This window comes from Callithrix jacchus, chromosome 8 (genome assembly GCF_049354715.1).
Source record: "Callithrix jacchus isolate 240 chromosome 8, calJac240_pri, whole genome shotgun sequence".
Taxonomy (NCBI): Eukaryota; Metazoa; Chordata; class Mammalia; order Primates; family Cebidae; genus Callithrix; species Callithrix jacchus.
The window spans coordinates 100,621,851-100,649,678 of NC_133509.1; the positions used below are offsets into that span (position 1 = coordinate 100,621,851).

Consider the following 27,828-nt stretch of genomic DNA (forward strand, 5'->3'; position numbering starts at 1 on the left):
TGGGTTCTGATTTTGGGTATACTCAGCCTTCTTAGGCTGTTTTTTTCCCTTCATTGTAGATGACCCGCCTTTCTAATTAGGTTTCTGAGTCGACGTCTGACTTATTGATTCCCAGTGCTGGGATCCGAGCAACCCACTGTGGCGGCCTAAATAGCAGCGATAAGACTGATGGTGCTCTTCTGCCCGGGAATCTCTGGTCTGGCTTCCCTCTTAAGTCTGCAACAAGCAGCTCTGACTTCCCGGAGCTCCAAACTCCAGTCAGTAGGGGAAGCAGTCCTGTTGGCTCTGCATGAAGAGCTGCTGCGCCGAGACGCTGGCAAAACCGCTGCGGCGGCCACGAGTCACGCTGGCGACCCGTGGGGCTCCTCCCCTGGGAATTGGCTGATAGGTGAGTGACGAAAATTCTTCTAAAAGCGTGGTGTCATCTTGTTCTCTGAGCTTTCACTGGGAGCTACAATCCTGAGCTGTTAGTGGTCGGCCATCTTGGATCGATCTCCTTGAGTACTCTTTATTTCTTTTTCTTGCTTGATTGCTCTGGGTAGAACTTGTACTATATTGAATAGGAGTGGTGAGAAATGGTATCCTTGTCTAGTGCCAGATTTCAAAGGGAATGCTTCCAGTTTTTGCCCATTCAGTATGATATCGGCTGTTCATTTGTCGTAATAGCTTTTATTATTTTGAGATATGTTCTGTCAATACCTAGTTTTTTGAGGGTTTTTAGCATAAAGGGCTGTTGAATTTTGTCAAAGGCCTTCTCTGCATCAGTTGAGATAATCATGTGGTTTTTGTCTTTGGTTCTGTTTATGTGGTAAATTACATTTATAGACTTCCGTACGTTGAACCAGCCTTGCATCCCTGGGATGAATCCTACTTGATCATGGTGGATAAGCTTTTTGATGTGCTGTTGCAATTGGCTTGCCAGTATTTTATTGAAGATATTTGCATCTATGTTCATCATGGATATTGGCTTGAAGTTTTCTTTTCTTGCTGAGTCTCTGCCGGGTTTTGGTATCAGGATGATGTTGGTCTCATAAAATGATTTGGGAAGGATTCCCTCTTTTTGGATTATTTGGAATAGTTTCATAAGGAATGGTACCAGTTCCTCTTTGTGTGTGTGGTAGAAGTTGGCTGTGAACCAATCTGGACCTGGGGTTTTTTTATGCGGTAGGGTCTTAATTGCTGCCTCAACTTCAGATCTTGTTACTGGTCTATTCAGGGTTTTGAGTTCTTCCTGGTTTAGGCTTGGGAGGAGACAAGTGTCCAGGAATTTATCAATTTCTTCCAGGTTTACTAGTTTATGTGCATGGAGTTGTTTGTAATAATCTCTGATGATGGTTTGAATTTCTGTGAAATCTGTGGTGATATCCCCATATCGTTTTTTATTGCATCTATTTGGTTATTCTCTTTTCTTTTTTATTAATCTGACTAGTGGTCTGTCTATTTTGTTGATCTTTTTGAAAAACCAGCTCCTGGATTTATTGATTATTTGAAGGGTTTTTTTTGTGTCTCTATCTCCTTCAGTTCTGCTCTGATCATAGTTATTTCTTGTCTTCTGCTAGGTTTGGAGTTTTTTGATTTTGCTCCTCTAGCTATTTCAATTTTGATGATAGGGTGTCAATTTTGGATCTCTCCTTGCTTCTCATGTGGCCACTTATTGCTATATATTTTCTTCTAGAGACTGCTTTAAATGTGTCCCAGAGATTCTGGTATGTTGTGTCTTTGTTCTCGTTGGTTTCGAAGAACTTCTTCATTTCTGCCTTCATTTCATTGCTTATCCAGTCAACATTCAAGAGCCAGTTGTTCAGTTTCCATGAAGCTGTGCAGTTCTGAGTTAGTTTCTGAATTCTGAGTTCTAACTTGATTGCACTGTGGTCTGAGAAACAGTTTGTTATGATTTCCGTTCTTGTGCATTTGCTGAGGAGTGATTTACTTCCAATTATGTGGTCAATTTTAGAGTAGATTTGATGTGGTGCTGAGAAGAATGTATATTCTGTGGATTTGGGGTGGAGAGTTCTGTAAATGTCTATCAGATTTCCTTGTTCCAGGTCTGAGTTCAAGTACTGAATATCCTTGTTAATTTTCTGTCTGGTTGATCTGTCTAATATTGACAATGGGGTGTTAAAGTCTTCCACTATTACTGTGTGGGAGTCTAAGTCTCTTTGTAAGTCATTAAGAAATTGTCTTATGTATCTGGGTGCTCCTGTATTGGGTGCATATATATTTAGGATCGTCAGCTCTGCTTGTTGCATCAATCCTTTTACTATTATGTAATATCCTTCTTTGTCTCTTTTGATCTTTGTTGCTTTAAATATTTTATCAGAGATTAGGATTGCAACTCCTGTGCTTTTTTGCTCTCCATTTGCTTGGTAAATCTTCCTCCATCCCTTTATTTTGAGCCTTTGTGTATCCTCGCATGTGAGATGGGTTTTCTGTATACAGCACACTGATGGGTTTTGGCTTTTTATACAATTTGCCAGTCTGTGTCTTTTGATTGGTGCATTTAATCCATTTACATTTAGGTTTAATATTGTTATGTGTGAATTTGATCCTGCTATTTTGATTCTAGCTGGTTGTTTTGCCCATTAGTTGATGTATATTCTTTATTTTGTTTATGCTCTTTACCATTTGGTATGTTTTTCGAGTGGCTGGTACTGGTTGTTCCTATCTATGTGTAGTACCTCTTTCAGGAGCTCTTGTTAAGCAGGCCTGGTGGTGACAAAATCTCTGAGTACTTGCTTGTTCGCAAAGGATTTTTATTTTTCCTTCACTTATGAAGCTCAGTTTGGCTGGATATGAAATTCTGGGTCGAAAGTTCTTTTCTTTAAGGATGTTGAATATTGGCCCCCACTCTCTTCTGGCTTGTAGGGTTTCTGCTGAGAGACCTGCTTTGAGTCTGATTGGCTTCCCTTTGTGGGTAACCCAACCTTTCTCTGTGGCTGCCCTTAGCATTTTCTCCTTCATTTCAGCCCTGGTGAATCTGATAATTATGTGCCTTGGGGTTGCACATAACCTTCTTGAGGAATATCTTAGTGGTATTCTCTGTATTTCCTGGACTTGAATATTGGCCTGCCTTGCTGGGTTGGGGAAGTTTTCCCGGATAATATCCTGAAGAGTGTTTTCCAGTTTGGATTCATTCTCTTTGTCACATTCAGGTACACCTATCAAATGTAGATTAGGTCTTTTCACATAGTTCCATATTTCTTAGAGACTTTGTTCATTTGTTTTTACGCTTTTTTCTCTAATCTTGCCTTCTCGTTTTATTTCATTGAGTTGATCTTCGACCTCTGTATCCTTTCTTCTGCTTAGTCAATTCGGCTGTTGAAACTTGTGCATGCTTCGTGAAGTTCTTGTGTTGTGTTTTTCAGCTCCATCAATTCACTTATATTGCTCTCTAAGTTGTCCATTCTCATTAACATTTCGTCAAATCTTTTTTCAAGGTTCTTAGTTTCTTTGCATTGGGTTAGAACATGTTCTTTTAGCTCACAGAAGTTTCTCATTACCCACCTTCTGAAATCTGATTCTGTCATTTCACCACACTCATTCTCCATCCAGCCTTGTTCCCTTGCTGGTGAGGAGTTGTGATCCCTTGTAGCAGGAGAGGTGTTCTGGTTTCGGGTGTTTTCCTCCTTTTTGCGCTGGTTTCTTTCCATCTTTGTGGATTTATCCACCTGTCGTCTTTGTAGTTGCTGATTTTCAGATTGGGTCTCTGAGTGGACATTTAGTTTGTTGATGAAGTTATTTCTGTTTCTTAGTTTTCCTTCTAACAATCTGTCACCTCTGCTGTAGGACTGCTGAGGTCCACTCTAGGCCCTGCTTGCCTGGGGATCACCTGCAGCAGCTGTAGAACAGTAAGGGTTGCTACCAGTTTCTTCTGCTATCTTTGTCCCAGAATGATGCCTGCCAAATGTCAGTCTGATCAGTCCTTTGTGAGCTGACTCTTTGGATATACGGGGTCAGGGAGCTGTTTGAGGAGAGAGTCTGTTCTTTATAGGAGCTCAAGTGCTGAGCTGTGAGCTCTGCTGTTCATTCAGAGCTGCTGGGCAAGTACGTTTAAGTCTGCTGCAGCAGAACTCATAAACCCCCTATTTTTTCACTGGTGCTCTGTCCCAGGGAGTTAGGGCTTTATTTATGAGTTTCTGTTGTACTGCTGCATTTTTTTTTCAGGGCTGCCCTGCCCAGCAAGGAGGCAGCCTAGTCACTGTCTGCCTGCAGAGGCTTTGCTGAGCTGCTGTGGCCTCTGCCCTGCTGCCGTGTGAACTTCCCTGCCGTCCTGTTTATATTGGTATGGTTAGAACTGCCTCGGCAATGGTGGCCCACCTCTGTAATGGCGGACTCTCTCTGTAATGGCAGGTTGCCTCAGCAATGGTGGACTACCTCTGTAGGGGTGGAGTGCCTCGGTAATGGCAGATGCCCCTCCTTCACAGAGCTGGATTGTCCCAGGTTCAGCTGTGTTTGCCGTGAAACTCTCAACCCAGAGTGTTTCCAATTGCTGTTTTTTTTTTTTTTTTTTTTGGTAGGGGTGGGAACCACTGAGCCTGATCACCTGGCTCCCTGCCTCAGAGCCTTTTTTTTTTTTTTTTTTTGTGGGACGGGAGAATCACAAGGAATCAGGTGTTCAGAGGAATGTATTGAGTAGAGGTGAGGAACTAGGATGTTGAAAAGTAAAAAAAGGAGAGGAGAGGAAGAAAGAGGAAGAAAAAGAGGGAGAGAGAACAGGAATATTGCTTCATTCTAAAAATGGGTATTAATAATGGCTGATCAATATTTTGTGTATTTAAAATTGAGAACTCTATAAATATTTATTGAGTTTACTTGTTCCGGATCTGAGTTGAAGTCCTGGATATCCTTATTAATTTTCTGTCTCGTTGAGTCTAAATCTCGTTATGGGTCTTATGTGTCTGGGTATTAAGATCTCTTATTGTTGCATTGATCCTTTTACCACCCTATCTTTGTTGCTTTGAAATCTATTTTATCAAATGTGAGAATTGCAACTCCTGCTTTTTGTTTATTTATTTTTGCTCTCCATTTGGTTGGTAAATTTTTCTCCAACCCTTTGTTTTGAGTCTTTGTATATCTTTGGATATACCGTTAGGTTTTGGCTGTATCTTTTGATTAGGGGATTTAGTCGATTTAAATTTAGGGTTACTGCCATTTGATGTTAACTGGCTATTTTATCCATTTGTTGATGTAAATTCTTCTTTATGTTGATGCTCTTTACTTTTTGGTATATTTTTAGAAAGGCTCATACTGGTTGTTCCTTTCTATGTATAATGCTTCTTTCAGAAGTTCTTGTAAAGCAGCCCTGGTGGTAATAAAATCTCTGAGTACTTGCTTGTTCATAAAAGATTTTATTTTTCCTTCAATTGTGAAGCTTAGTTTGGCAGGATATGATATTCTAGGCTGAAAGTTCTGTTCTTTAAGTATGTTGAATATTGGCCCCCACTCTCTTCTGGCTTGTAGGGTTTCTGCTGAGAGATCTGCTGTAAGTCTAATAGGCTTCCCTTTATGGGTAACCTGGCCTTTCTCTCTGGCTGCCCTTAGTATTTTCTCCTTCATTTCGATCCTGGTGAATCTAACGATTATGTGCCTTGGAGTTGCTCTTCTTGAGGAATATCTTTGTGGTGTTCTCTGTATTACATGGGGTTGAATAGTGTCCTGCTTTGCTAGTTTAGGAAAATTTTCCTGGATAATATCCTGAAAAGTATTTTCCAGCTTGGATTCATTCTCTCCATCACATTCAGGTACACCAATCAAACGTAGATTGGGTCTTTTCACATAGTCCCATATTTCTTGGAGACTTTGCTCATTCCTTTTCATTTTTCTCTATTCTTGTCTTGTCGTTTTATTTCATTAAGTTGGTCTTCGACCTCTAATATCCTTTCTTCTGCTTGATCCATTCTGCTATTTAAACTTGTGCATATTTTACTAAGTTCTCATGTTGTATTTTTCAACTCCGTTAGTTCATTTATATTCCTCTCTATATTGTCTATGCTTTTCAGCATTTCATCAAACCTTTTTTCAAAGTTCTTAGTTTCTTTACATTGGGTTAGAATAAGTTCTTTTAATTCCCAGAAGTTTCTTATCATCCACCTTCTGAAGCCTACTTCAGATAATGGAACACAGTCCTTTTCCATCAGGGCTTGTTCCATTGCTGATGAGGAACTGCAATCCCCTGTAAAGGGAGAGGGGTTCTGATTTTGGGTATGCTCGGCCTTCTTAGGCTGGTTTTTTCCCTTTATTATAAATTTGTCCATCTGTCTTCTTTACAATTACCGCCTATCTAATTAGGTTTCTGAGTCGACGTCCAATTTATTGATTCCCAGTGCTGGGATTCAAGCAACACACTGCGCCGGCCAAAATAGCAGCGATAAGACTGATGTTGCTCTTCTGCCCGGGAATCTCTGGTTTGGCTTCCTTCTTGAGTCCGCAACAAGCGGCTCTGCCTTCCCGGAGCTCCAAACACCAGTCAGTAAGGGAACCAGTCCCGTTTACTCTGCATGAAGAGCTGCCGCACCAAGGCGCCGGCAAAACCGCTGTGCCGGCCACAAGAGTCATGCTGGCGACCCGTGGGGCTCCTCCACTAGAAATCTGCTGGTCCGTGAGTGATGAAAAGTCGTCTGAAAGTGTGGCGTCCTCTCGTTCTCTGAGCTTTCACTGGGAGCTACAATCCTGAGCTGTTAGTGATCAGCCATCTTGGATCTCTCTCAGCCTTTTTTTTTTTTTTTTTAAGTTGAATGATTGACTCTCGCCCAGGTGTTCCAGTCGCCTGCTGAAAAGGCACTGGCATCTGTGTGATTTCCCATGTGGTGACCCACTGTGCCAGCTGAAACAGTGGCACTGAGATTCGTGGCACTTTTTTGCCTGGGAATCTCCTGGCCTTGTTCCCTGTTTCAGTCCTCTGTTTAATCAGATGAATGGGTGACTCTGCCTTCCTGGAGCTCCAATTGCCAGCTTAAAAGGGCAACCAGACCAGTGTATTTTGTATGGAGAACCGCCGCACTGGGGAGCCGGCAAAACAGCCACGCTGGCGACCCATGGGGCTCCTCCACCTGGGAATCTCCTGGTCTGTGGGCAATAAAGATCTGTCTGGAAATGCAGCGTTCACTCACCCTCTGCGCTTTCACTGGGATCTGCAATCCTGAGCTGCTCCTAAAAGGCCATCTTGGATCTTCCTCCATAATCTCCCTTTTTAACAGAAATCCAGCTTGTTCTTAGAGTTTTCCACAGCAATATTATTCATACAGAATTTAATAAAATGGTTATGTTTTCAGTGAATTTATATTTATGGTTAACATCTATAAAAGAAATTCATTTAAGTTTTAAAAAAGGAATTGGCTTTTAAAATATTAAATAATACATATACTACATGTATATGATAAAAATTGTAAGGTAGTACACAATGGACTAAAATTTAGAAAATACCAAATGAGATTATATCTGAGGTTTTTTTAGATTAAAATTTTTCTGCATGTATATCGAATAGAATATAAGAAGTTATATGGTAAACCAGTAAAAAAAAGGGGGGGCTTTCTAACTAGCATGTACTGTATTATTTTCTTACATTTTGAAATATCTTCTTAATGAGGAAGTTAAGCTTTTATTCTATACCAGTTTTCTTACTTATAAGTGTAAATATCTTTTTCTTAATAGTTTACTAAACAGAGTGTATCTTTTTGATAGGATATTTGTTGGTGATCATGATTTTTTTATTCATGTATTTTTCTGCTGTATACCCTTTCTAGCACAGTGTTCAGCACATAGTACTTGTTTCAGCTTGTTTTGCATTGCTATAAAGTAATACTCACGGCTGAGTAATTTATAAAGAAAAGAGATTTATTTGGCTATGGCTCTGCAGGCTGTATAAGAAGCATAGTGCCAGCATCTGCCTCTAGTGAGGGCTTCAGAAAGCTTCCACTCATGGCAGATGGTGAAGGAGGTGGGGACAGGCATTACATGGCAAAAGAGGAAGGAAGGGAGAGGTGGGTGAGGAAGTTGCTGGGCTCTTTTTAATAATCAGTTCTGCTGAGAACTCACTCATTACCACTAGAAGAGCACCGAGTTTTACATATCAGAGGGAGAGAATATTAACTAGAAGTTATTAACCAAACTGACTTTCTAATAACCATGTAGTTGGTTCGATTGACTATATTCCCATATCATTTAATTTATTTTAAAACATTTTGCATATATACAGAAGAACAGAATTTGAAGACTATGTTTCATTCTGGTGAATATATTTTAAACATAGCCTAGGTTTATTAAAGAATAAAAAATAAATAAAAAGTCCATTATTTCCTTAATGGTACAGTGATTTTTGTTCTAATGCATTACACTCAGAGACATCTTAACTAGAGTTATTTTGTATGTTCAGGTTAATATTCTTTGTTATTAAAAATTTGACTCAGTACATTTTATGATAACGAAATATCTCTGGTATCTTTGGGTCTTGTAGTTCCTACTGTGTGGTCTTTAATATGTAACATAAACTAGGAGTGCTGGCTATTACATTTTGGGTTATACTTATCATTGCATAATAAAGGTAATAGAACACCAGTAACATTATTGATATACAGAAATTTAATTCTGAAAGTAATAATAATCTGTAGAAATTAGCATGTAGTCTCTGAACTTCAGAATTCAAGGTAAACAAGCAACACACATTCTGTTATCATATTTGAAAATAGAGGGTTTCTTTTAGTTTTTGAAAATTTCGTGGGTACATAGTAGGTATATATATGCGGTACATGAGATATTTTGATACAGGCATACAATGCATAATACATCAGGGTAAATGGGGTATCACCTCAAGCGTTTATCCTTTATGTTTCAAACATTTCAATTGTACGCTTTTACTTATTTTAAAATGTACAATTAAATTATCATTAACTAGTCACCCTTCTGTGTTGTGCAATACTAGGTCTTATTTTTTCTATTTTTGTACCCATTAACCATCCCCTCCTTACCCCCCATCTCTCACTATTTTTTCCAGCCTCTGGTCACTATCATTCTATGCTCTATCTCCATGAGTTCAATTGTATTAATTTTTAGCTCCCACAAATAAGTGAGAACATGCCAAGTGTGTCTTTCTGTGCTTGGCTTATTTCATTTAACACAGTGACCTCCAGTTCAATCCGTGTTGTTGCAAATGACAAGATCTCATTCTTTTTTATGACTGTATAGTACTCCATTGTGTATATGTACCATATTTTCTTTGTTCATCTGGACATGTAGGTTGGTTTGAATCTTGGCTATTATGAACAGTGCTACAGTAAATGTGGGAGTGCAGGTATCTCTTCAATGTAGTGTTTTCCTTTCTTTGGGGTATATACCCAGCAGTGGGATTGCTGGATCTTATGGTAGCTCAATTTTTCAGTGTTTTTTTTTTTTTTTTTTTTTTTTTTTTTGAGGAATGTCCAACTACTGTTCTCCCTAGTGGTTGTACTAATTTACATTCCCACCAACATTGTATGAGGGTTCCCTTTCCTGCACATTCTCACCAGCATTTGTTATTGCCTATCTTTTGGATAATAACCATTTTATCTGGGGTTAAATGATATTTCATTGCAGTTTTTAAAATTTGCATTTCTCTGATGATCATTGATGCTGAGTACCTCTTCGTCTACCTGTTTGCCATTTGTATGTCTTCTTTTGAGAAACCTCTGTTCAGATCTTTTGCTAATTTTTTATTGGATTATTAATTTTTTCCTGTAGAGTTGTTTGAGCTTATTATTATTATTATTATTTTAGGAAGGGAGGAAGGGTGGAAAGGAGGAAGGGAGGGAGGAAGGCAGGCAGGGAGGGAGGGAGGCAGGGAGAGAAGGGAAGGAAGGAAATCAAGCAATGAGAGAGACATTGCCGACCTGGATCTGGAGGTCTACATGTTGATTTCTTTTTTTCTTTTTTTGAGAGAAGGAAAGAAAAAAAAGGAGTGAAGGAGAGAAAGAAAGAGGAAGAAAAAGAGGGAGAGAGAACGGAAATGTTGCTTTATTCTAAAAAAAAAAAAGGGTATTAATAATGGCCAATCAATGTTTCATTTAAACCTATGAGTAGGTGTGATGTGGTATTGACAAGAATGTATATTTGTGTATTTAAAGTGGAGAGATTTATAAATATTTATTAAGTTTACTTGTTCTGGATCTGAGTTCGAGTCCTTGATATCCTTATTAATTTTCTGTCTCATTGAGTCTAAGTCTCTATGTATCTGGGTGTTAGGATCGTTAGCTCTTGTTGTTGCATTGATCCTTTTACCACTATATCTTTGTGGCTCTAAAATCTATTTTATCAGATATGAGAATTGCAACTCCTGCTTTTTATTAATTTATTTAATTTTGCTCTCCATTTGGTTGGTAAATCTTTATCCCTTTGTTTTGAGTCTTTGTGTATCCTAGCATGTGAAATGGGTCTGGATGTAACATGCCATTGGGTTTTAGCTGTATCTTTTGATTGGGGGATTTAGTCGATTTAAATTTAGGATTACTGCCATTTGATGTTAACTGGCTGTTTTATCCATTCGTTGATGTAAATTCTTCATTATGTTGATGCTCTTTACTTTTTGGTATATTTTTAGAAAGGCTAATACTGGTTGTTTCTTTCTGTGTTTAATGCTTCTTTCAGAAGCTCTTGTAAAGCAGGTCTAGTGGTAATAAAATCTCTGAGTACTTCCTTGTTCATAAAAGATTTTATTTTTCCTTCAGTTGTGAAGCTTAGTTTGGCTGGATATGAAATTCTGGGTTGAAAGTTGTGTTCTTTAAGGATGTTGAATATCGGCCCCCACTCTCTTCTGGCTTGTAGAGTTTCTGCTGAAAGATCTGCTATAAGTCTGATAGGCTTCCCTTTGTAATTAACCTGACCTTTCTCTCTGGCTGCCCTTAGTATTTTCTCCTTCATTTCAACCCTGGTGAATCTAATGATTATGTGCCTTGGGTTGCTCTTCTTGAGGAATATCTTTGTGGTATTCTCTGTATTACCTGGGGTTGAATAGTGTCCTGCTTTGCTAGTTTAGGAAAATTTTCCTGAATAATATCCTGAAGAGTATTTTCCAGCTTGGATTCATTCTCTCTGTCGCATTCAGGTACACCTATCAAACGTAAATTTGGTCTTTTCACATAGTCCCACATTTCTTGGAGACTTTGCTCATTCCTTTTTATCCTTTTTTCTCTAATCTTGTCTTCGCATTTTATTTCATTAAGTTGGACTTTGACCTCTGATATCCTTACTTCTGCTTGAACAATTCGAGCGTTTAAACCTGTGCATACTTCTCGGAGTTCCTGCATTGTATTCTTCAGTTCCATTAATTCACTTATATTCCTCTCTAAGTTGTCTATTCTCATTAGGATTTCATCAAACCTTTTTTCAAAGTTCTTAGTTTCTTTACATTGGGCTACAACATGTTCTTTTATCTTACAGAAGTTTCTTATTATCCATCTTCTGAAGCCTGATTCTGTTAATGGGATGCGCTCGTTCTCCATCAAGTCTTGTTCCCTTGTTGATGAGGAACTGTGATCCTCTTTAGAGGGAGAGGCGTTCTGATTTTGAGTATTCTCAGCCTTTTTACACTGGTTTCTTCCCATCATTGTAAATTTATGCACCTGACGTCTTTGTAATTACCAACTTTCAAATTAGGTCTCTGTGTGGACGTCCAAGTTGTTAATTCCCGGGGCCAAAATCTGAGCAACCCACTGTGCTGGCCAAAACAGCGGCATTAAGACTGATGGTGCTTTTCTGCCTGGGAATCTCCAGTCTGGCTTTCTTCTTGAGTCCGTAATAGGCGACTCTGCCTTCCTGGAGCTCCAAATGTCAGTCAGAAGGGGAACCAGTCCCGTTTACTCTGCACCAAGAGCTGCCGCACCGAGGTGCCAGCACAACTGCTTCACCGGCCACAAGAGTCGCGCTGGTGACCCGTGTGGCTCCTCCAAACCTCAGTCTGAAGGGGAACCAGTCCCGTTTACTCTGCACCAAGAGCTGCCGCGCCGAGATGCCAGTGAAACCACTGTGCCAGCCACAAGAGTCATGCTGGCAACCCATGGAGCTCCTCCACTGGAAATCTTCTGCTCCGTGAGTGACGAAAATTTGTCTGAAAGTGTGGCGCCCTCTCGTTCTCTGAGCTTTCACTGGGAGCTGCAATCCTGTGATGTTAGCGATCAGCCATCTTGGATCATTCCCTGTTTGAGCTTATTTTATATTCTGGTTATTTGTTTCTTGTCAGATGGGTAGTTTGCAAATATTTTCTCCCATTCTGTGGGTTGTCTTTTCATTTTGTTGATTGTTTTCTTTGCTGTGCAGACTTGAATCGGTCCCATTTTTCCATATTTGCTTTGGTTGCCTCTGTTTATGGGATATTACTCAAGAAATCTTTACCCACTCCAATGTCCTGGAGAGTTTCCCCAATATTTGCTTTTAGTAGTTTCACAGCTTGAGGTCTTAAATTTAAGTCTTTAATTCATTTTGATCTGATTTGCATATATGGTGAGAGATAGGAGTCTAGTTTCATTCCTGAGCATATGGATATCCAGTTTTCCCAGCATCATTTATTGAAGAGACTTTCCTTTCCCCAGCATACATTCTTTGCATCTGTGTTAAAAATGAGTTCGCTGTCAATGTATAAATTTGTTTCTCGGCTCTCTATTTCATTTCATTGGTCTATGTGTCTGTTTTTATGCTAGTACCATTTTTTTGGTTACTATAGCTGCATAGTATAATTTGAAGTCAGGTAATATGATTCCTGTGATTTTGTGCTTTTTGATTAGGATAGCTTTGGTTATCCTGTGTTTTTTGTGGTTCCATATAAATTTTTATTTATTTATTTATTTATTTAGTAGACATGAAGTCGTTTTATCTTTGCACAGTTTGTTCCAAACCCCTGGCCTCAAGCCATCCTCCTGCTTTGGCCTTCCAAAGTGTTGGGATTATAGATGTGACCTGCCACATCCCCATATAAGTTATAAAATTCTTTTTATATTTCTGTGAAAAAGACATTGGTATTTTCATAGGGATTGCTTTAAATCTATAGATTGCTTTGGATAGGATGGGCATTTTAACAATATTGATTCTTCCAATCTGTGAACATGAAATACCTTTCCATTTTTGGTGTTCTCTTCAATTTGTTTCATCAGTGTTTTATAGTTTTAGTTGTAGAGATCTTTCACATCTTTAGTTAAGGTAATTCCTAGGTATTTAACTTTATTTGTAACTATTGTAAATTGGATTACTTTTTGGATTTCTTTTTCAGATTGTTCACTGTTGACATGTAGAAATGCTACTGATTTTTGCATGTTGATTTTGTATCCTGCAACTTTACTGAATTTATCAGTTCTAATAGTTTTTTTGGTAGAATCTTTAGGTTTTTCTAAATATAGTGTCATATTATGTGCAAACAAGAATAATTTGATTTCTTTCTTTCCAGTTTGGCCCTTTATTTCTTTCTCTTGTCTGATTACTCTAGCTAGAATTTCCAGTACTATGTTGAATAACAGTGGTGACAGTGTGCATCTTTATTGTGTTCCAGATCTTAGAGAAATCAGTTTTTCCCCACTCAGTATGATATTAGCTGTGGGTCTGTGGTATATGGCTTTTATTACGTTGAGATATGTTCTTTTAATACGCAGGTTTTTTAAGGGTTTCTATCATGAAGCAATGTTAATTTTATCAAATGCTTTTTCTGCATCGATTGAAATGATCACGTGGATTTTGTTCTTCATTCTGTTAATATGATGTGTCTCATTGATTGATTTGCATATGCTCAACCATCCTTGCATCTCTGGGATAAATATCACTTGGTCATGAATCATTTTTTCAATTTCATCTATTTCTGCTCTAATCTTTATTAATTCTTCTCTTTTAGTAATTTTGGGTTTGGTTTGCTCTTAGTACTTTAAGATGCATCATTAGGCCATTTATTTGAAGTTTTTCTACTTTTTTCATGTAGGCACTTACTGCTATAAACTTCTCTCTCAGTACTGCTTGCACTGTATCTCATAGGTTTGATATGTTGTGTTTCCATTATCATTTGTTTCAAGAAATTTTTTAATTTTCTTCTTAATTTCTTTGTTGATCCACTGGTCTTTAAGGAGCATATTGTTTAATTTCCATGTGTTTGTATAGTTTTCAAAATTCCTCTTGTAATTGATTTCTTATTTTATTTCATTGTGGTCTGAGAAGATACCTGAGGCTGGGTTCAGGGGCACATATCTGTGGTCCTAGCTACTCTGGAGGATGAGGTGGGAGGATCACTTGAGCCTGGAAGGCAGAGGCTGCAGTGAGCTGAGGTCATACCACTGCACTCCAGCCTGGGCAAGAGTGAGACCCTGTCTCAAAAAAAAAAAAAAAAAAAAGAGAGAGAGAGAAAGAAAGAAAAAAAAAACCTTGATATGATTTCAATTTTGTGAGTGATATTATTTCAATTTTTAAGACTTGTTTTGTGACCTAATATATTGTCAGTCCTTGTTGTACTATCCATGTGCTGAGGAAAAGAATGTGTATTCTGAAGCCATTGGATGAAATGTTCTATAAGCATTTATTAGGCCCATTTGGTCTACAATGCAGAGTAAGTCTGATGTTCCTTTGTTGATTTTCTGTCTGTCCAATTCTGAAAGTGGAGTGTTGAAATATCCAGCTATTTTTGTATTGGGGTCTACCTCTCTCATTAACTGTAATATTTGCTTTATGTATCTGGGTACTCCGATATTGAATGCATATATATTTATAATTATCTCCTCTTGATGAATTGATCCGTTTATCGTTATATAATGACTTTCTTTGATCCTTTTTACAGTTTTTGTCTTGAAATCTATTTTGTCCATTACAGGTATAGCCACTCCAGCTCTTTTTTGATTTTCATTGGCATGAAATATCCTTTTCCAACCCTTTATTTTTAGTCTGTGTATTTTCTTTATAGGTGAAGTATATTTCTTGTATGTAACAGATCATTACATCTTGTGTTTCTTATCCATTCAGCCAGTCTGTGTCATTGTATTAGAGAATTTAGTTTGTTTACATTCAGTGTTACTATTGATAAGTAAGGTCTTACGCCTGCCATTTTCTTATTTGTTTTCTGGTTGTTTTGTGGCCTTCTCTTCCCTCTTTTCTTCCTTTCTATCTTCCTTTTAGTGAAGGTAATTTTCTCTGGTGGTATGTTTTAATTTCTTGCTTTTTATTTTTTTGTGTGTATATTCATTGTATTTTTTTTATTTGAGGTTATCATGAGGCTTGCAAATAACTTATAGCCTGTTATTTTAAACTGATGACAACTTGACACTATTTGCACCAACAAACAAGCAATGAAAAAGAAATCTACTCTGTACTTTTAACTTTGTCCCCCACACACACACTTTTTGACTTTTTGTTATTTCTATTTATATCTTATGGTACTAAGTATGTCTTGAAAAGTTGTTGTACTTATTTTTGATTGGTTCATCTTTTAGTCTTTTACTTAAGATATGAATAGTTTACATACCACAATTATAGTTTTATAATATTATGTGGTTTTTGTGTACTTAGTATTACCAGTGAGTTTTGTACCTTCAGATCATCTTTTTATTGCTCATTAACATACTTTTCCTTTAAATTGAAGAATTCAATTTAACATTTCTTGTGGAACAGGTCTGATGTTGATGAAATTTCTCAGCTATTGTATGTCTGGGAAAGTCTTTATTTCTTATTTAGGTTTGAAGGATATTTTCACTGGAGATACTATTCTAGGGTGTAAGTTTTTTTCCCTCGGTACTTTTTGTCATACCACTCTCTTCTGGCCTGTAATGTTTCCATTGAAAAGTCTGCTGTCAGACATATTGGAGCTCCATGGTGTGTTATTTATTTATTTCTCTTTTTTTTTTTTTGAGTTGGAGTTTTGCTCCTGTTGCTCAGGCTGGAGTGCAATGGTGCAATTTCAGCTCTCTGCAACCTCCGCCTCCTGGGTTCAAGCAATTCTCCTGCCTCAGCCTCTTAAGTAGCTGGGATTACAGGCACCCACCACCACACCTGGCTAATTTTTGTATTTTTAGTAGAGATGGGGTTTCACCATGTTGGCCAAACTGGTCTTGAACTTCTGACCTTAGATGATCCACCTGCCTTGGCCTCCCAACATGCTGGGATTACAGGCGTGAGCCACTGCACCCGTCCTGTTTTTTCTTTTGCTTTTAGGATCCTTTCTTTATCCTTGACCTTTGGAAGCTTGATTATTACATGCCTCGAATGGTAGTCTTTGGGTTAAATCAGGTTCATGTATAACTTTCTTGTACTTGTATATTGATATCTTTGTCTAGAATTGGGACATTCTCTTTTGTTATCCCTTTGAATAAACATTCTGTTCCTGTCTCTCTCTGTCTCCTCCTTAAGGCCAACAACGGTTAGATTTGCCCTTTTGAAATTATTATCTAGATCTTATAGGCATGCTTCATTATTCTTTATTCTTTTTTCTTTTGTCCCTGTTGATAGTATATTTTCAAATAGCCTGTCTTAAAGCTTATCAATTCTTTAATCTACTTGATCACTTCTTCTGTTAAGAGACTCAGTATGTCATTTGCATTTTTCAACTCCCGAATTTTTGCTTGATTCCTTTTAATATTTCAACCTCTTTGTTAAATTTATCTCATAGGATTCTGAATTCCTTCTTTGTGTTTTCTTAAACTTCTTTGCATTTCCTCAAAATAGATCTTTTGAATTCTCTGCCTGAAAGGTCACATATATGTATGTCTTCGGGATTTGGTTCCTGGTACCTTATTTAGTTTGTTTTTCAAGGTCATGTCTTCCTCAATGGTCTTGATGCTTGTGGATGTTCATTGTGTCTGGGCATTGAAGAGTTAGGTATTTATTGTAGTCTTCACAATCTGGCCTTTTTTTGTACCTGTCTTGGGAAGGCTTTCCAGGTATTTGAAGAGAATTGGGTTTGTGATCCAGTTTTGGTCATTGCAGCCATATCTACATTAGGGGACACCCCAAGCCCAGTAATGCTGTTGTTCTTGCAGGCTTGCAGAGGTACTGCCTTGGTGGTCTTGAATAAGGTTTAGAAGAATTCTCTGGATTACCAGGTAGAGACTGTTGTTCTCTTCCCTTAATTTGTCCCAAACAATTGGAATCTCTGATTCCATGCTCCAAGCTGCTTGTAGCTAGAGGAGTGGTGACATAAGCTCTTCTGTGGCTACCACCACTGGAGCTGCACTAGGCCAGACCTGAAACCAGCACAGCATTGGATCTCACCCATAGCCCACTGTAACCACTACCTGGCTACCTCCTTTGTTGGCTTAGAGCCCTAGGGCTCTGCAGTGAGCAGGTGGCAAAGACAGTCAGGCTTCTACCCAGCCCTTCAGGACAGAGATGCTATCTGGGAGCCAGCATCCAGAGTTGGAAACCTTAGGACACTACCTGCTACTCTGTTCTCCTATAGCTGAACTGGCACCCAAACCACAAGAGAAAGTGCTTCCCACATTTCACTTTTCTTTCCATAGGCAAAACTGTTTCTCCCTATGGCCACTACCACTACAGGCCCACAGGGATAATTGCCAGGCTACTGCTCGTGTTTACTTAAGGCCCAAGGACTCTTCACTCAGCTTGTGGTGAATGCTGCCATGCTTTGGACTCGCCCTTCAGGGCATTGATCTCCCCTCTGGGCCAGGCAGGTCCAGGAATGCCATACAAGAACCAAGCCCTGGAATCAGGGACCCCAATTCCAGCCTGCTTGGTGCTCTGTTCTACTGTGGCTGAGCTGGTATCCAAGTTGCAAGACAAAGTCCTCTTTTCTTTTCCTTTTCTTCTGCTCAAGTAGAAAGAAGAGGTCTCTTTTGGAGCTGTGAACTGCGCTGCCTTATATTAAGGAAAGGGTGGCATAAGCACTGCCTTAGGCACCTCAGCTGGTGTCTCATTAGGTTACATGCCCCCCTCAAAGTCCAGTAGCTTTTGAGCCCAGCAAAGCACTAAGACTTGCCTAGAAATCGCAGTTCTTGTGGCCTAGACTACCTTTCGGGATTTTTTCAGGCCCCAGGACACTTTAGCCTATAGTGATGAGGCTTGCTGAAACTCAGGCTCTGACCACTGGGATGGACATTTCCCCTCTGGCTAGGGCACATCTAAATTCTCCCTCTATGGGCATTGGCTGAGTTATTTGCCAATAGCCTGGGTATTGCTTGCCAATTGGCCTGGTGTTGCTTTCTGCTATGATATGGCAGCACTGAGTTCCAGTGGAAAGCCCCACAGTCACTGTGCTCTCCCTCCCCCAAGCACACAGATTCTTTACACCACACAGCCACCGCATTGGGGGTGGGGAAGGGGTGGCATAGACAATTCAAGACTGTCTTTCTACTCTCTTCATTGCCTCTTTCAGCAATATAAAGTTAAAATCGGCTACTGTGATCACTCACCTGATTTTTGGTTCTTGTGAAGGTGCTTTTTTGTGTAGTTAGTTATTAAATTTGGTTTTCCTTTGGTGGGGCAGCAATTGGTTGAGCCTTCTAATCAGCCATCTTGCTTCATCTCCCTCCAATAGGTTTATTTGGGGCCAAAAATAAAAAGACTTTAGAATTATTTAATTTTTTTCTTTAAAAGATATAGATGATTGTCTTATAATCTTCAGGTTTGTGCTCTGAAATGCAAGAGCAATTTGCTATAATGAAAAGCTAGAAGTTTTGAGAACACTTTGTTGTCTAATTCTAAAACAACAACAACAGAAAAACAGAACTTTGCTAGCTGGCTGTGTCTACTTTCATTCTTTGATTAGATACTTTGAGTTCCAGATACCATGAGGTGTTGATATGACAGCATGTTATGATAGAAATTTTTAGAAAAGACCAGAGACTTGAGAAGTAGACTAACCTGCATGTAAAATTCAGCTCCGTCACTTTTGCTCTGGTATTTTGGGCAAGTTATTTAACTTCCTTTGTAAAGTGAAAATTATACTTCTTTAGAGTTGCTATGAGGATGAAAGCACTCCAAGTGAGTTCTTGTTAAATGGTAGATGTATAAGGAATACCATGTAGTAATGATTATATGTTTTGATATTGTCAGGTGAAGTGAAGGACAAAAATGTTCAAGTGGTCGAGCTTCCCATTGTAGACAGTCTTCATCCCCGTCCTCCATATTTACCTTTGGCTGTACCAGAAGACCTCGCAGATCGACTTGTACGAGTGCATGGTGACCCTGCAGTGTGGTGGGTGTCTCAGTTTGTCAAATACTTAATCCGCCCACAGCCTTGGCTAGAAAAGGAAATAGAAGAAGCCACCAAGAAGCTTGGCTTCAAACATCCAGTTATTGGGTAAGAACCTGATTTTTTTCCTCTAACTATGATATGTAGTGGTAGGGTTATGTATCTTTACAATATATTGTTAATTTTATAATATATAGTTTAATTTTTATAGCCCCACCAAAGAATGGAGGTTCTAGAGTTATCCTAAGGTCACAGGGAGACTATTCTTTTTTTTGTCTACTTAGAACAGCGGAGAAAATTGCTTAGTAGTGCTCTATTACTGTCTCCAGCACTCCTCTTTCTTTGGTTCCTTCTTCCCTTACCACAGTTCTCTTTTGACTTCTGTTGTTGTTGTTTTTGAGATAGGGTCTCACTCTGTCACCTAGGCTGAAATGTAGTGGCTCACTGCAGCCTCAACCTTCCTGGGCTCAAGTGATCCTCCTACCTCAGCCTCCCAAGTGTAATAGCTGGGTCTATAGGCATGTACCACCATGTCCAGCTTCTTTTTATTTTTATTTTCATATTTCCCACCTCGCCATGTTTCCTTGTGTCTTAGTCTTCATATGTAGAGAAGTTATTGACCCCATTCTAAGTATTAGAGCTAAAGGAAGGTACATGTGAAATCAGAATATCAAATTACATTGCTTCTCATGTAACTTTTGATTGAAATTCAGCGGAATCATTCATTCTGCCCGACTTCATCTCTATAGAGCACACTGAACAATTCCCATTTCCCCAGAGAAAGGATGAGTATGAAGGATGTGGGAAGGAAAAAATGATCGAATTAGATGTTCATATGATTGTATCCACATCTGGATTATAGTCTGAAATGCAAAGCAAAGAATAGCCATGAAGGTGGCAGAGTAACTCTAAGGAAATCAAACCCTCACTCCAGATTCATAATAAAAAACTGTCCTTAGACTTGGCCTAAGGCATACCCATATGCTGTGACGTAAAGGCACACAAATCTACCTTTTTCTGTTTCTGCATATGAACAGTGATTTAGCAGTTTGGGGGGAGGGGAAGGCAAGATTTAAGGAGGGTCTTTTAATTTCTGAAAATAAACTTTTTATTTCCGTTAATACTACTTTGGGGCCAGGCTCTGTGGCTCATGCCTATAATTGCAGCACTTTGGGAGGCTGAGGTAGATGAATCACTTGAGCCCAGGAGTTTGAGAAAACTCAACCTAGGCAACATGGTTGAAACCCCATCAATACAAAAAAAAAAAAAAATGCAAAAATCAGCCAGGCATGGTGGCACATGCCTGTAGTCCCAGCTGTTAAGGAGGCTGAGGTAGGAGGATCACTTGAGCCTGGGAGGCAGAGATTGGAATGAGCCATAATTGTGCCACTGCACTTTAGCATGTGCAACAGAGCAAGATCTTGTCTTTAAAAAATTACTTTGGAAGAACTAAGATGGGAGGATAATAGTCAGTGCCTTATTCCGCACAGTACAGTGTGAATTGGTGTCCGCAATTTTACAATTTTGGGCTTTTCTTAAATATGACAGATGAAATCAGTATCTGCTCACACTTGATATGGTGAAAAACAGAGAAAGAAAATTCATTATGCCCACAACAGAAGGGCTGGAATTGGCTCCATTTACCTAAAACAGTAAAAACCCTTAAAAGGTTTGCCTGTCTTAACGGTGCTGTAAAAGTTTATCCAGGTCTATGTTTTTCTTGGACAACTTTAAGTTCTGCTAGCTGGCAGTTAAAGTGAGTCTACAGGGTAAAATAAAGAGAAAAACCCTTGGCATCAGAACTTTACAAATAATATATTTAATGTTCTTTAGTAACAACTGTGAATCCTGGCATCATCCTGGTAACAAAAATCTTAGGTTATATTCAGTTTTTTTCCAGACAGCTGGTTGCTGCCTAGCATGAAATGCCACTCTGAAATCTCCCATTTATTCCTAAGATGTGAATTATTTTCTCTGTAAGAAAGCATTCTTCAAAGGCTTTGCTTATTTTCTAATTCCCCTTATATTGTTTAGCCTGCAAATATATTTAGAATACGTATTTTTGAATTTTTTAAATGCTATATGTTTTACTTTTTCTAATGGTGAAAATGAAAGAAAAATAAGTTTAAAATACCTATAATTCCACCATAAGTAGGGGTATAAATTGAGTACCCCCAAAGCACTCAGTGGATCAATACATTATCAGCAGAATCTGAATTTCTCCCCCAGAGTCCATGTCAGACGCACAGACAAAGTGGGAACAGAAGCTGCCTTCCATCCCATTGAAGAGTACATGGTGCATGTTGAAGAACATTTTCAGCTTCTTGCACGCAGAATGCAAGTGGACAAAAAAAGAGTGTATTTGGCTACAGATGACCCTTCTTTATTAAAGGAGGCAAAAACAAAGTAAGTTAGACCAACTAGTGATTCTGGAGTGGGGTTTTCTCTTTCAGTTTAAAAGAATTCTTCCCATGACTTGTGATTTTTTTATATTATTATTGTTAATTATTAGGGTTTTAAAAATTCAAGTGACTTTGTACTTGTCTAACTGTCAATCTAGTCAATGCATTTTTATTAGCCATATCCAAGAATACCTTATAAGAAGTGTAAATTGAACGGGACCACTGACATGCATTGTCACCAGCAATAATCATGATCGTCATTAAAAATATCACCCTACTTCTTGGTACCAAAATTTTCATTAGCCTGTTGGAGCTGCCATAAAAAAATAACAGACTGAGTGGCTTAAATTACAGGAATGTATTTCTCTTAGTTCTGAGGCTGGGAAGATCAAGATCAAGGTGCTGGCAAGGTAGATTTCATTTTCTCTTGGCTTGTAAGCAGCCACTATTTCACTGTGTGCTCTTGTGACCTCTTTGTGTATGCAGGGAGCAGGAGAGTAAGTGTTCTGATGGCTCTACATATAAGGACACTAATCTTAATGAGGGCCACACTCTCATGACCTCATCTAGGCCAAATTATTTCTCAGTGGTCCCATTTCCAAACATCACATTGGGGTTAGGGATTCAACATAGGAATTTGTGGGGACATAAACAGTCAGTTGATAATACTATCCAGCTATACAGACTATTAGCAATAAAACCAGGTGCTTACCATTCTGATTTCACTGTTTTCACTAAGAGTTATAGGCAACTGAACACATATGTAAAGTTTTGTCTTATAATAATTTTGGAATTTGAAAGTTACACTAAAGAAAGGTAAGGAATCAAAAAGTTAAGTTTTGTAAGTGGAGGACTAAAGACTACTAGTGTGTATTGAAGATCATTTTGTGAGCTTACCTATATTTCAGGCATTGTGCTGGGTGCTGGGGATTTTATGATAAGCAAGGTACTCCCTGCTGTCAAGGAATTCCCAAATGTAGTAGGGGAATAAACAGTTACACTACACTGTATCACTATTCTAGGGTTAACATGGGATATCATGAAAACACATAGATAAAGCACAAATCCTAACTGGACACTTCTTACAGGATCTGGGTAAACCTGGAGTTGTTCTTTATTTACTGTCAATAAAGGAAGGACGTATTAAATGTATGTGAAAGTAGGAAATTAAGGAGAAGAAAATTCTAGTCTTAGTTCTGCTTAGATACTGTGTCCTCCAGAAGTTATCCCTGAACCCTTGACTGGCTTGTGTTCCCTACTCTATGCACTCCTCTGTTGTAGTTGTAGTCTTTAGCACTTGCTTACTTCTGTCTCCTTCATTAAATTATAAGCACTTGGACATAATATGTAGCTGTAGATAAATGCCCAGTAAATATTAACTGATGTGATTTCAATCCGATCAGTTTGAAAACATTAACAGTTAATCATTTAAACTTTTTGGCTGTTTAATTAATGTATTTATTGTTCCCCATATTTCAAATGGGGGTGAGGAAAAGAAATTTCAAAATGAGGACTATGGTGCAGGTATTAATCTAACTCATTAGATAACAATTAAATCCTCTTTCTACCTCTGAATACTCCAAACTAACCTGAAGCAAATTGCCTTTTTTATTCAAGGCTTCCTCTCTTGAGCATGTATACACACTGGCATATATATGCGCACTCACACACACACACAGATACTTATATATGTAAACAAAGGGCAAATAATCAGCCAAGTAATCATGATTTAATGTAAGAGAGGTTTAATGAACATTTGGATACAGAACACAATAAAAAATTTACACCAGACTTAATTTGTAGCTTGGTTGAAGTAAAAGATACTACTTTTGTCTACTCTTTCATTTGTTCTTGAATGCATCACAAACTTTTCTCCTTATTTTCTTAATGAGCAAATTAATTCATGCTTGTTTAAAAATACGGAAGTTGGTAAATACTGTATTCGTTCATTTTCATGCTGTTGATAAAAGTCATACCCCAGACTGGGCAATTTACAAAAGAAAGAGGTTAAGGGACTTATAGTTACATATCTCTGGAGAGGCCTCACAATCATGGTGGAAGGTGAAAGGCATGTCTCACTTGGCGGCAAATAAGAAAAGAGAGCGTGTGCAGGGGAACTCCCATTTTTAAAACCATTAGCTCTTGTGAGACTTATTCACTATCACAAGAACAGCCTGGGAAAGACTTGCCCCTGTGATTCAGTTACCTCCCACTGGGTCCCTCCCACAGCTCATGGGAATTCAAGATGAGATTTGGGTGGAGACACAGCCAAACCATATCATTCCAACCCTCCCAAATCTCATGTCCTCACATTTAAAAACCAGTCATACTTTCCCAGCAGTCCCCCTAAGTCTTAACTCATTTAAGCATTAACTCAAAAACCCACAGTCCAAAGTCTCATCCAAGAGAAGGCAAGTCCCTTCTGCCTATGATCCTATAAAATCAAAAGCAAATTAGTTACTTCCTAGATACAGTGGGGATACAGGCATGGATAAGTACAGCCATTCCAAATGGGATAAACTGGCCAAAACAAAGGGGCTACAGGTCCTATGAAAGTCCGAAATCCAGTGGGCAGTCAAATCTTAAAGCTTCAAAATGATCTCCTTTGACTCCATGTCTCACATCCAGGTCACACTGATGCAAGAGGTGGGCTCCCACAGCCTTGGGTAGCTCCACCCTTATTGTTTTGAAGGGTATAGTCCCCCCCCACCCCCACCAGCTGCTTTCACTGGCTGGCATTGAGTGTCTGTGGCTTTTCCAGGTACATGGTGCAAGCTGTTGGTGGATCTGCCATTCTGGGGTCTGTAGGACAGTGGCCCTCTTCTAACAGCTCCACTTGGTGGTGCCCCAGTAGGGACACTGTGTGGGGGCTCCAACCCCACATTTCTCTTCTGCACTGCCCTAGCAGAGGTAACCATGAGAACCTCATTCCTGCAGCAAACTTCTGCCTGGGCATCCAGGTGTTTTTATATATCCTCTGAAATCCAGGCAGAGGTTCCTAAACCTCAGTTCCTGATTTATGTGCATCTGCAAGCCTAACACCATGCAGAAGCTGCCAAGGCTTAGGGCTTCCACCCTCCGAAGCAACAGCCTGAGCTGTACTTAGCCATTTTTGTCATGGCTGGAGTGCCTGGGACAGAGGGCACAGCAGAAGGACTCGGGCCCCTGCCCACAAAACCATTTTTTCCTCCTGAACCTCCATGTCTGTGATGTGAGGAGCTGCCACAAAGTCTCTGACATGATCTGGAGACATTTTCCCCATTGTGTGGGTGATTAACATTCAATTCCTGGTGACTTATGCAAATTTCTGCAGCTGGCTTGAATTTCTTCTCAGAAAATGGGATTTTCTTTTCCATCACATTGTCAAGTTACAGATTTTCCAAACTTTTATGCTCTGCTCCCCTTATAAAACTGAATGCCTTTATCAGCACCCAAGTCATCTCTTGAAAGCTTTGCTGCTTAGAAAGTTCTTCTGCCAGATACCCTAAGTCATCTCTCTCAAGTTCAAAGTTCCACAAATCTCTAGTGCAGGGACAAAATGTTGACAGTCTCTTTGCTAAAACATAAGAGTCACCTTTGCTCCAGTTCGCAACAAGCTCTGAGACCACCTCAACCTGGATTTCATTGTCCATATTGCTATCAGCATTTTGGGCAAAGCCATTCAACAAGTCTCTAGGAAGTTCCAAACTTAACCACATTTTCCTTCTTCTGAGCCCTCCAAACTGTTCCATCCTGTGCCTATTACCCAATTCCAACATCACTTCTACATTTTTAGGTATCTTTTCAGCAGCACTCCACTTCTGGTACCAATTTACTGTATTATTAAATTAGTCCATTTTCACACTGCTAATAAAGACTTACTCGAGACTGGGCAATTTACAAAAGAAAGAGGTTTAATGGACTTATACAGTTCCACATAGCTGGGGAGGCCTCACAATCATGGTGGAAGGTGGGAGGCATGACTCACATGGCGTCAGACAAGAGAAGAGCTCTTGTGCAGGGAGACTCCTGTTTTTAAAACAGTTGAATCTTGTGAGACCTATTCACTATCACGAGAACAGCACAGGAGAGGTTTGGGAACACAGCCAAACCATATCATTTCCCTAGCAAGGAAAAAATATTATCCTCAATTCCATGTATGTAGTGTCATTTTTTAATACAGTCGGGTACCACATAACATTTCAGTCAGTGATGAAACAGCTGTATAATGGTGGTTCCATAGATTATAATACTGTACTTCTGTACTTTTTCTACGTTTAGATGCACAAATACTTACATTGTGTTACAACTACCTTCAGTATTCAATACAATAACATGCTGTACAGGTTTGTAGCCTAGGAGCAGTAAGTTATTCCATATAGCCTATGTGGGTATGTATGTGTAGCCTAGGTATTGCGTAGTTGGCTGTGCCATCTAGGTTTTTATAAATACACTTTATGATGTTTGCATGGTGATAACATTGCCTAATGATGCATTTCTCAGAACATATCCTCTTTGTTAAGTGGAGCATGACTGTAGTTGATTGAATTCTATATAATTTAAACCCTTTTCACTTAATATAGCAATAGATCCATTCCCTCGGGTTGCTAAAACAGTCATTGTAAACATCTTTTATTTTTCTGCTTTGTCACCCAGGCTGGAATGCGGTGGTGCAAGCATGGCTCACTGCAGCCTCAACCTCCTGGGCTCAAGAGATCCTCCTTCCTCAGCTTCCCAAGTAGCTGGGACCGTTGGCATGCGTCATCATGCCTGGCTGCCTTTTGGGGGTAGAGATGGGATCGCATGCTGTTCAGGCTGGTCTGGAACTCCTTGGCTCAAGCAGTCCTCCCGCCTGTCCTCCAAAGTGCTGGGATTACTGATGTGAGCCACCATGCCCAGCCTAAACATCTTTTTTAATGACTACGTACATATATACTGTATGGATATGCCATTGCTTATTTGACCAACTGTTCTCCTAATATTAGACAGTCAGATTATTTCCAATGTCTCATTCTTATAAGCAATGCTTTGATGTATGCCTAATTATCCACATTATTTCCTTAAGCTAGCTTTCTAGAGTTGGAAGTATTTAGATGCAAGGATATAAACTATTTTTTTTTTAGACAGTGTCAAGGCTGGAGTGCAGTGGCAGGATCTCAGCTCACTGCAACCTTGACCTCCTGGGTTCAATGATCCTCCTCCCTCAGCCACCTGAGTAGCTGGGACTACAGGCTCATGCCACCACACCCAGCTAGATATAAACATTTTATAGCTTTGATCCATAGCACAGCATGACAGTTTTATACTAACAACCCTTGTAATACAATTGGCAGTATGTACTTGGACTGCAAGAATAGTAAAACTAGAATTTCCTCCTTGTAGCCAACAGCTATAACTCCCCTCCCAGTGGTAGTCCAAGCAGCAATTTTTCTCTATATTCTGTTATAAATATAGTAGTAGCCTTTTATGCATACTTTTTTCTCTTTGTAAGTTGTTTTATTTTTATTTTTGACTTGAGTCATTTCTCAGGGATTTAAATGCTGGGGTTTTTTTTCTTTTTTCTTTTACTTAAATGTTTTTCCACTCTGATTTAACTCTGCTTTAAACCACCCAGGACTGGTATTGATACCTAAGCAAATCATAAAATCTCTGTCATTCTTTTAGGAGACCAAAATCATGAATTAATCTCCTAACAAAGTATATAGTGTCCAAGGTAGTCATTATAAGACTTTTCTGCTTCAAGAGAGTGAAGAGATGAAGAATTAAACTTAAATGATGTATAGTGTTCACAAAGTCAGAGAAGAAGCCATTTTCTGGGTTGCTCATTCTTTGAAAAGAGGTTCAAATTTGCTTTATACACATAGCTTCTATGTGAAGACGATCAGTTAATGCTTTGTGGCTTGGTATTACACTTCAGACTTCTCCATGTTAAGATTTAGTTCATCCACAAGATTTTACCACCAGCATCCCAGTGACTGTGGCAGCCATTGCTATTGTACCAGTCTTTTAAGTAGTTCAGTATTACAGTGTTTGAGTCACAGAATCATTGATAGTCAAAGAAATAACCATTAAAGTTGGCTATCCAATATTGTATTCTAAGATTGTGGAGATTAGGGATGGGGTTAAAATAGGAAGAAAAACAAGTCTTCAAAAGTCTCCCAGGTAAAATATTTACATATTGAGTTTATTTTTTATTTTTAACATGCTGTACTTCTACTGTACTTTTTCAATGTGTAGATACACAAATACTTACCATTGTGTTACAACTTGTTAAAAGTTTTAATTTGTTAAAAGTTTTTGTGAAGTATTTGGTTG

The 27,828-nt window shown here is 39.0% G+C and overlaps 1 protein-coding gene across 50 annotated transcripts in view; it reads left to right on the forward strand.

Annotated features, from left to right (window-relative positions):
• FUT8 (fucosyltransferase 8) overlaps positions 1-27,828 on the forward strand; it is a 351,449-nt gene that overhangs the window by 307,181 nt on the left and 16,440 nt on the right. For all 50 annotated transcript variants that reach the window (XM_078335143.1, XM_078335144.1, XM_078335148.1 and 47 more), the window contains 2 exons: positions 18,994-19,240; positions 21,362-21,538. In XM_078335143.1, coding sequence (XP_078191269.1) covers positions 18,994-19,240; positions 21,362-21,538 — 424 coding nt within the window. The remainder of the gene's footprint in view (positions 1-18,993; positions 19,241-21,361; positions 21,539-27,828) is intronic.